The 10,576-nt window shown below is 41.5% G+C and overlaps 1 protein-coding gene across 2 annotated transcripts in view; it reads right to left on the reverse strand.

Annotated features, from left to right (window-relative positions):
* The window catches only part of LIN7A (lin-7 cell polarity scaffold A), a 46,133-nt gene extending 35,778 nt beyond the window's left edge, over positions 1-10,355 (reverse strand). For both annotated transcript variants that reach the window (XM_077783542.1, XM_021528057.3), the window contains exon 1: positions 10,070-10,355. In XM_077783542.1, coding sequence (XP_077639668.1) covers positions 10,070-10,349 — 280 coding nt within the window. In that variant the 5' untranslated portion in view covers positions 10,350-10,355. The remainder of the gene's footprint in view (positions 1-10,069) is intronic.
* Positions 10,356-10,576: the final 221 nt, after the last annotated feature.

Below are 10,576 nucleotides of genomic sequence, written 5' to 3' on the forward strand. Positions count from 1 at the left end.
TATATGTTTGAGCTGAGCTCAGATTCCATTTGGCTCTAGCTTCTCAGGCATCCTACAGGCACCCAGGTTCTGTGCTTCAGTCCATTTCTCAGACACAGAGCCTGTGATGCAAATGTTGCACAACCCAGGGCAGTGCTATATACCACAAGTTTTTCCAGCAGCTTTGGCAGCAACACCTGAACAAGACAGGCTGATCTGAGACATCTGAGATATTTTGTAAAAACAACTTCTAGAAAGGACACAACTTATTTGCAGGGAAAGCAGTGCTATCTGTGATCACAGACAGCAAACTGTCTTGAGACCCCCCTATCCAGCATCCTCAACACCATGAAAGCCATTCATTGCTATCTTCAGATACTTCAGTCACCTTGGCTGGTTTGGGCAAACACTGACATCTGGGCAAATGCTGACGTTTCAGGCAAACTGCTCCTGAATACTTTGCTTAGCTCATTCAAATACAACATTCAAAAGGTTCCCTTAAATGAAAAAATATGCTCTCTGTGCTCTCTGAACCTTACAATGTCTACAATGTCTTAAATAATCTCACCCCACTGCTTACTCTACTAAGTTTTGACTAGTGATTTCTGTTCATGTCCTCAGCTAGGGATTTTTGTAGCCTTAACCTAGCATGAAGGCCAACTGTGAGAACTGCATTTGCTTTACTTTGGTCAATCTTCTTAGCATATTCATTACTGTACATAGATAGAACTAGTAGAATTTTTTCCTTGAAGCCTTTACATGACTAATATAAGGCATAGGAGCATCTTTGACAACAATTTCAGATTTGATTTGCTTAGGCATGTATGAGATTGATCTGTAGAGTAGCTAGAACTATTAAGAATTCAACAGTTACTTAGACATAAGTGGCATCATTCTGTTACATTTCCAGTGCTTATTTTTAAAGAAATAATAATGATTCATAGAAGAGTAAAGCAAAAATTAACAGATAATTCAGAGTAATTTCAATAAGATCAGTTTCACTGGCTTAATTCAAGGCCTGAAGAGCAATAATGCAATTAGAATTTTCAAATATGAGCATTTAAAATGAACCTTAAAGCCTAATAATTTTTAAACACGGATATAATTTTTCTTCTTCCAAATTATTAGCTTCATTTCAATTTCTAAAGCGATCAGAATAACGAGGTGCATAAATACAAGTTTGAAAATTTTCACCAGAAGATTTTGCCATATGTGAGAAAGATGAAATTACAGCTACAACCCTTTACATTTGACAACACCCACTGCTTTGTATAGAAGACACCGAACATAGCATCAGTATAAAAATAAGATATCAAATTATCTTTTAAGAGAAAAGATCAAAAAATAAAGCTGAAAATGCAAAGAACAGAAGAGTGTTTTAAACTATGGTATTTTCTAATGCAGTACTTATAACAAAATCTTGTGATTTTTTCCCCTAAATTAGCTGTAGAGAAGAGGGAAAGGAAGGTAAGATTATTTTTTAAAAGGTAAAATTTCTTCCCATCATATGTAGTTTTGACTTCATAATGTTTCATCATACCTGCTTGTTGTGATCATAACTATGATTTATAGTTAGTCTCTCACTGATGAACAGAACAGTTGAGACATGCTTTTGATCCTTTCTTTTTGACTAGGTACAGCTGGCTACAAATATGTTACAAAAGACAACACTTTTTCTTAAAGTTTATTTTGTATTCAAGTAAGTACATCTTATTTATATAAGGAACATACAAGCATTTATTATTTAACACTTATTTCTTGCAGGAAGCAGGGTATTCTGTAGTTTCTGACTTTGTGGTATTTAAATTCTCAATCCTCCTAAAAGCATTATTTAAAAAATAAAGATCACAGGTTTTTAAAACAGTTATTTACCTATAGAGGACATGTTAAATTATATTCTGTCTGACTTCTGGAAACTGTGAAGTAACAAAAAACATCCTTTGAAGGAAAGCTATAACTTGCTGAGAAATTCAGTATAGTGAATACACCCAGCCTTAATTCATTAAGTACCTACAAGCTGAACTACGTGAAAGCAAGGAAACTGCCTGCTGCCTTCAGTAGCAAGAAACATCAGGTAAAATGCCTTGAAAACTTCACCAGCCTCTCTTCTTTTGATCACATCACTTGATCTTGTTGGTCTGCTTTGGCAGACAGCACTCACAATGCTGGCATGAAGCTCCTTTAAACACTAAACTCTCTGGACACTTGGCTGGAACATCAAATGTAAACACTTTAGAGGTTCTGATCCCAGATTAGAAGAAAAATAAAGGGTTGATACATTAACATAACCTGAGGACTTGAATGTAATATTTACTTTGTGTTTTACAGCTCAAGTATATAGACAAAAAATATTCAAATCAGTGAAGGAATTGAAAATTTGACTAAGCTAGAAGCAGAAAACAGAAACTATTACAATGAATAAGCTAGCCTGAACAAAGGAAAACAGAAGGAAAAAACAACACACTTTCCTCTTAGCTAAAATCCATTCTCTTGGTCTCCTGCCTAAGCAAAATCAAGTATCTATACAAACTATGTGAGCATCACAAAACAAAACTATTGGCATATGGGCAACCTCATGCCTTTCCCACAATGCTACTTCCAGCATGTGTTTTTAGTCTGCATTAGAGATTTCTGTTGGCAGGGAAGAAGATAGGAAGAGGTGAAAAAAAAGGACCCAACAGGTGTTTCACAAAGGGAGGTAGGGTTAACTTAGGGATGCTAATTCGCCTTCACAACAGGCACTGTGTTTGAGCCAAAGCAGTAACTCTCACTTTTTCCCTGCTTGTATGTCATTACCAGAGTCTCCTGCTGCCTCTCCTCAGTTCTTATCTCTCCAGCTAATCTTAGCCTTAAATCTCTTCATGTGATTACCAGAAAGATGAGAAAGATGGCTGTGGGCTACTGGCAAGTGTACATAGTGGCAATACAAATTGTCACTTGAAGTCTAGAATGAGAATTTTATCTTCTATTTTTCTACACAGGATGAGAGTTTAATGAGACAACAGTGAAAATACGTAATTTGTGCAAAACAATAGATGCAACACAGTAATTACATACACGTTTAACACTTTATTTGTAGGATTAGGTAATGAGAAGAGAGTTAATATGCTGTCATAAATTTTAGTGGATTTAATGATACTGCTTTTTGCAGATTGCATCTCTCTGGTGCTTGGTTACATCCCCAGTAATTTCTCAGGAAAGGAAAAAAACCCTGTTCTTTCAATGTGTGTAGGTGAAAACTGATAAAAGTAAGAAGAAAGTTATATAAATAAAATCCTTTGTTAATAAATCCCTGCAAAATGAGGTAGTAAAGATTCACTGCTGGCAGATTTCACCAACTGATCACTGTTAGCTTTCAACTTTGAAACAAATATGATCTTGGAGGAAAGCTGTGACTGTTGAATTGCCGCAGCAATTTACAAACAAAACCTTGAAACAGAAAACCCACGTGAAACAGAGTGCTCACTGTCACCTTTACAGTTCTGTTGCTTTGTGTCCTACATGTTGAATGATCCCAAGAATTGAAACAGGACTACTAGAACTCCTCTCAGGTTGCAGCTTGATTTTCCAAGGTATCTACCTATGATATGAGGGGCACACGCTTTCATGTAATTCTACCCATAGGATGCAAAAGGTGATGTCTAGGAACTCCATAGCTATTACTATCACATTACAAGATTGTCAGGCTGCAGAGGAGATCAGACATACAACCAACCTATTTTTCCAATGACTGCTTCATAGATTTGAAAGCCACCACGCCCTCTCAAGTTTCTCTGGTCTGTCTCTCTATATTATCTTTTTGCTACTGTGCTGATTCAGTAAGTACTGTTTCACAAAAACGTAGCTGCCAAGTCTATTGAGAAGTGATGATGATATATCCATTTCTGAGGGCTAGGACTGCTGATGATGGCCACAGTTATCCACCTAATCTATTTCAAATACATTCTTCTCCGATGCTTAACTGATTGTAGAGGAATTGATTCCTTAAGGTCTAGGAGATTTACTTTTTCAGAAGACATGCTTGAAATAGAAAATGAAAGAGTTAGTGGATGTGAAGGATTAGTGACTAAACATGGGCTTTTATCAAAAAGGACTAGTAAAATCTAACTTTCATTTAGGAGAAATAAATTAAGAGCCTATTTTCAGCAAAACTTTTTCTTCTAGAATTATTCCTGTTTGAATGGAAACAAAATCAATGCTTTGATGCTCTGTGCATTCATGCATACTTCATTGTTCCATCTTTTAAAAAATAAAGATCATCCTCTGATCTCTTCTTGAGATATGGTATTCTAATAAAAAATTGTTAATCTCTTTTTTCTAATGAAGATTTTTTAATCTCTTTTTTCTTATTAGTGAAGTAGCAGTATTAGTATTATTAGCAATAATAATAATAAACTTAGTATAGTAGCAGTAGAGTAATAACACATGATGAGAAGCTGTGTGCATTTCCTGGTAGCTTAGCTAAGTTGCATTTGAGAAATTTGAGGTTTATTTAACCACTCCCTTTTGGACCCTGGTAAAATAAATTCTCAAATATGTACATACATCTCCCTCTTTATTTAACATCTCTAAGATCCAAGCTTGTGGTTTATACACAGTAAAACATTTTTACTACATGTAAATGTGTGTATATGCAAAAATTGTCAATCAAATCTCATCTGAATAGAGGCTTAACAGTTGAACGCTTCTCATGTGTGTTTACACCAGTTGTGAACATCAGAGGTGACATGTATTTGTTTCTATGACATGACAGAGGGTATTTGCTTCCAGCTCTAGAGTTCCATGTGGCACAACTGAACTACACATCTAACTAACCAGTGCTTTAACTGTACAGATTCTCATAAAGTGTCCCAGTCAACACCCACAAACCACTGTCTCAATCCACTTACCTTAATCTATCCTTTCAGAAAAATGCGTTTAAAAAAAATCAAATCAATGGTAACATTGATGTAAAAAACCCAAGCATTTTAGCCTGAAACTCGAATTGTCACTTTTCTTTCTGTCTCTACAAACATTAGGGTTTTTTTTCTTGGAAGAATGAATTTGGTTATTTATATGTCCTCAGTTGGCACATCGAGAGGGGAAATGTTAGACTTGAAGTGTGTGGCACTTGCAGAAGGATTTTTCAATTTTGGCATGCTAAGCTGAAGAGCAAGAGAAGACATCCCCATGACAGACAGGCAGCCAGGCAGGGAACAGCACATCACTTAGCACTGCTCCACAGGGCTTCACCCTGTGCAAAAGAGATCTGGCTTTATGCTGCTCCCCTGTCAAGGACTGTATTTCACACTTGATGAATCTGATTTTCTTTTCCTGAAGAGTATGCTTTATCTTTTTTCCAAGAAAATATACATTATAATAATATGTGCACAGCCTGATGCAACTTATGTTTGATACAATTTCTGTTGTATAAGGGCACTGATAGGGAAAAAATTCCCAATTATGTAGGCTATGAGGATGTAGTGAGAAGAAAAATGACAAGAAGAGATGAAGAGAAAGGAAGAAGTACTTCAGCAAGTACCTATGTATATTAATGGTCAGGTACCATCTACTACCACATCTGAAGTTTGTCTAACAGCTGATGACAATTCCAAGCTCATTCATATTTTTATTTCTTGTTACTGAACATGGTCCTTTATAACAGATTCTCAGGAAGTTTTGGGACACCCACTCAACTGGAAAAGTATTTGCTTGAATTTGTAAAAGAAAACCAGAACTCAGTTATGCATTACAGCCAAACAGCAAGAAATCCTTCAATTCCCAAGGATGTATTTGAAATCAAGAGAAATTTGCCAATCAATAGCCAATAGCTATGACCTTGCTATGAAACTTCACAGGGATTAAAGTACCAGTATTGTATATTCAGTCTGTTAAATTGCTTCTTTTACCCTCAGTCACATTAAAAAGTGAAATCATCAGTGACATGAATAGTAATCATATAGGGAAAAACATAGTAGGGCATGGATTATTATCAAAAGGCAGTTGAAAGTCTCCCTTCATATGAAAAGATATTTCCTTATTCTTGATCAGAAGGTGGTCTTTGTATAGGCTAGTTGTGCATTTCCAAAAACAAGAATGAGCCCTTTTAAAGCTGCCATTTTCATCCTATTCAGAGGAACTGGGACTGAGATTTTGCAGCAGTTTGTAAAAATACATGGTCAGTTTTCTTTTGAAGTTGATTTTCATATTGTAAGGAAGAATACAAGCAAAATTTGAATTAAGATAAGGTTTATGAAAAATATGTCAGACATTTCAAACAAAAATGTTCACATAGAGAGGAGCATCTATAATGCATAGCTAGAAATATGCCTCCTTCCATTTGCAGGCTTCCTTATGACCATTCCTTAAATGTGTGCGAAGGGAAGCACAGAAATCTATTCCATTTTAACATATTTCCAGAAGGGTAATGGTACCTCTAGAAAATGCTTTCATTAGACTGTGCTAAAACAGTATAAGTGATCCCACCCACAACAAGCTTGCTTTAATTTCTCATTGCATAGAATGTGTACCCACAGCATGCAGGAACTCATGAGAGGTTTTCATATAATCATGAGACTAAACTGGCTGGGGGAGATGACATCCCCCACTTGGAGAAAAGCAGAACATTGTTGCTGGATCTGTACGCAGCTTTAGAGAGAATGTCAGGCTGGTGAGGTGCTAGAGTGACTGGATAGCAGAAGAACCCATGATTAGAGCAGGCAATTGGGTTGCTGAACAGTGAAAATGGATAAAGATTAAGGGCAATGCACAGAGCAATGGAGTTAACTGCACCAGGGCTTTGAAAAGGGCAAGGCAATAGAAGGCAGCATGCAAGGGAGACCTGGGACTGGGATAATAAGGGGAAAGGCAGCTACTGTTGGTCATGGGGTAGGGTGAAGCAATGGCTCTCTGGAAGACAAAGAACATTGAGAGGAGAGGTAAAGGCAGTAAAAAGTGATGAGAGGTATGCCAATACAAATAAATACTGTTGGAAAATGCCAATTAACTGAAATCAGAGTTGTCTCTAACCAGTGTCAACAAAGTTTTTACTGAAGACATACTTGTGGAAGAAGTGAAAAGTAACTGTATAGGTGTTTCTTTTGGACTGAAGTAACAATTTTGTCTTTTTTAATGTAGGTAAATTATGCTGTGAATGTACTTAAAAATCCATAACCTTGAACATAAAATAAAAGGAAAAAATATCCCAAGTTTGTTTTCTTTGACTTGTCATTTTATTGTAACTTTGTCTCAACCTGAAACAAGGTATAGCTCTCTATACCTTGACAGTTTAAGCTTTGAAAGTTCCACCAGTTAGCTCTCATGGACACTGGAGATTACTGATGGGGTGCTATTGATTCAGGGTGTAAGACATTTGCAATAAAGGTAGGAAGGGAGCATTTTCTCCAAGACGTGACTCCCTTGGCTTTTGGAAGACACCCAGGAGGCACATCCCTCTCCCAGAGCTCCCAAATGCTAGGGCCACCTTCCCTAAGTGGTACCACTCCTCACTACAATGCCTTAGGTTTCCTTCCTGAAACAGTTGCTGATTTCTTCTCCTCCTCCCAACAGAGCACCATGCAAAGGTCAGGCAAAAGCCTTAGAGATTAAATTGTAAGTGATTAAAATTTCCATTATTTTGCGAACTTGTTCTACATATTAAAGAGCCCTAATGGAACTTGCACACATTTGTGCAGGTAGAAAGGCACATGATGATAGGAATTAAGGAAATTAATTCCTGTGCTTTGGACTGAAGTAATCTTCCAGAATATAATTGGCTTTCAATCATTCACACACACCATGCCCTTCACCTTTAAATGGTAATTCATTTTACCATACAGGTTTTGAATGCCATTTATGTCAGGCTTTAAGAAAGCTCCCATCTACGTACTAGAATACAGTCATTATATTTTTTCCAGGAGGAGACAATGTCAGAGTGTAATTCATATTTCTAATGTATATATCCTTATGATGTTTTACCAGTGTCAGTGACCCATAGCAAGGAGGAATGCAGAACAATTCCTGGACAGAGATCAAGAAGCAATTCCCTCAGAAATACAAGAGTAACAATACTACCTCTCCTGAAATGCTCCCTATTTTATTGCTATGCTGAGTGAAATGGATATGAGGGTACAAGACTTTTAAGGGACTTTTAAAGATCAAAGCAGAAAAGTGCAAGGCATAGTGACTGTAAACATGGCTCATGTGCTTTAACCAAAGTAACAGGAATCTTGAAAATCTCACTATGTAGAACTTCCCGTCTCCCATGACTGTGAAAGAAAGACTACAGAGGAAATACTTGGAAGCACTGGTGTGGTCTAGTTGCCTCTGGAATTGCTTCAGCCTATTCTCTACAGTTGATGCAGCCGCATGTTACAAAGTGATGAAGTGTATCCCTCTGACGAAATGGCCTTCTGCAGGTCAGGAACACTATTTAAATCTATTTCCTCTTGCCTGTGTTTTTGTTTTGCACATCACATCCTATCATTCTGTGATGTTTTATCTCACTCATATGAATACCAGCCGTAGCTGACAACCAGGAAGACTGTAACACTGGCATGCCTGCCAAATGGTTAGGCATATCCTGGACACAGATAGCAGATGCTTATATTTAAATTGGAACTAATTTGCATTTTTGCGCATTGTGGAATTTTTAAAGCATTGTTTTGCAAAAAGGGATGTATAATTCTGAAATAGTAGTATTTCGTTTGAAGAGTCAGGTTTGCTAATGGATTGCCATCTGTTCAACCCTTTGCCAGAAAGTAGATTTGTCCTGCTTACTGAAAACAGTATTAGGGTGAAACTGTAGATTACACAGTGGATTTCTGAGCAGTTTAATTTAAAATGCAGGCTAACACTTTGCTATTTCAGTAAAAATAACTTTAGCTTCTCTCTTTCTACTAATGCTGGAATCTAAGTGGAGTACTTTGTGGGCTGTTTTGCTCTCAATTGGGTTCTAGAAATGGTGCCTACCTCTCCTTTACAATTTTGAAACAGAGTTTGTGTTTCATTTGCATAGGATTCACAGAAAAAAAAAAATCTCCATCTTACTTCAACAAATTCGTCTTAATCCTTTGGAAAAAACAAACAAACAAACTTTTAAAACAGCAAGGCACTGGCCTCAATTATTCCTTCAAGAGTACAAGATTTATAGGGACTGGGAGCCTCTTGAAGCCTCTGGATGCAAGAGGAAGAAGGACATCTCGGCAATTCAGAATGCCGTACTGGGAGGGGTAGGAGCAAAGCTGCTCTCCCTTGTAACCCACAGAAATCGATTTGAATGAGGTTTCTGGTGAACCATATTACGGGAACAACTGCACTGCTAGGGTATGAAGTTCAATTTTTACAGCCTGAAGGCAAAAGTTTAATTGTAAACTTCAAGATTTCAGCACCCTCTTATGCTACCCTGTATAAGATTACTACTGACACAGCCTCAAGGCTACCCAAACACCAATGCTCTCCCTACCCGGACCGCGCATCTGTCTACGCGAATACGCAGAACCGATCTTCTGCATGCGAACGGACAAGTTGCAGTCACGGAAACCATCCCCGCACACCGCGGCGCAAGCCCCTAAAAAGCCGTATTTTGCCGGAAAACAACGCTCTCGTAGAGGCGTGGGCTCCCGGCCCGCAGCCGGAGCGGCGCTGCCCCGCCACCGAGCATCCCCCGCCGAGCCACCTGCGGGGGTGGCGACGCGGGGCCTCGGCGCGGAGCCACGGCGGGGCCGCCCCCGGGGAGCCCCGCGGGGCGGGGGCGGCGGAGCGGCACCGAGGAGCGCCTCCGGACCGGAGCGCTGACCGCGGAGCCGCGTCCTGCTCTTGCGGCACCGCGGCGCTACCGGCGGCGGGATACCCGCCCCATCCCGGCCCCTGCCCGCACAAAGTTTTATCCCCTCCGTTTCAGACCTTCTCTCGCCGCCCACCTGAACCCCGCCGAGAGGGGCATCCCCGCTGCCCGCCGCCGCCGCCAGCCGCGGGCACTGCGGGGCCGGAGCTGTGCCGCGGCAGCGCCCGCCCGCCGGAGCTGCGGGGGCAGAGCCGGCGCTTGCCGCGGTGGCCCCCGGGCAGGGCGGCCGGGGAGGCGCGGCCAGGGAGCCGCGGCAGCCGCGCTTACCTCTGTCCAGCGTGAGCGGCTGGACCGCTGTCAGTGTCGCCATATCTGCGGCGGGGCTGGAGCCCGAGTGACGCGCGGCTCCGGCACCGGCGTGGAGTGCGGGGAAGGGCGGGGAGGAGGCTGGCAGGGAGAGGGGGCGGAGGAGGAGGGTGGCTCCGTGGGAGGAGGAGGCGAGCGGGGCGGAGAAGGTGCCCAGGGGTGGGCGGCTCATCGCACACGGGCCGCCGCGATGCTGCGGGCGCAGAGCGGCCCGGCGCGGCCCGGCGCGGGCTGCCGGCATGGCTGCGCTGCGGGAGCCGGGCCTGGCGAGCCGCCCCGCTTCGCCGCGCTCGCCTCGGGCACGGACCGGCACCGCGGAGACCGCAGCAGCCCGGGCCGTGCGCGGGGGGCGGTTCGCTGCCGGTCCCGCCGCCCCGGGGATGCCGCAGCTGCCGGCGGAGGAAGAGAGAGGGGCGAGGGCGGGAGCTCCGCAGCGCCGCGGGGCGGGGAGGACCGGCGGGATCCGGC

This window comes from Lonchura striata, chromosome 5 (assembly GCF_046129695.1).
Source record: "Lonchura striata isolate bLonStr1 chromosome 5, bLonStr1.mat, whole genome shotgun sequence".
NCBI classification, from domain to species: domain Eukaryota; kingdom Metazoa; phylum Chordata; class Aves; order Passeriformes; family Estrildidae; genus Lonchura; species Lonchura striata.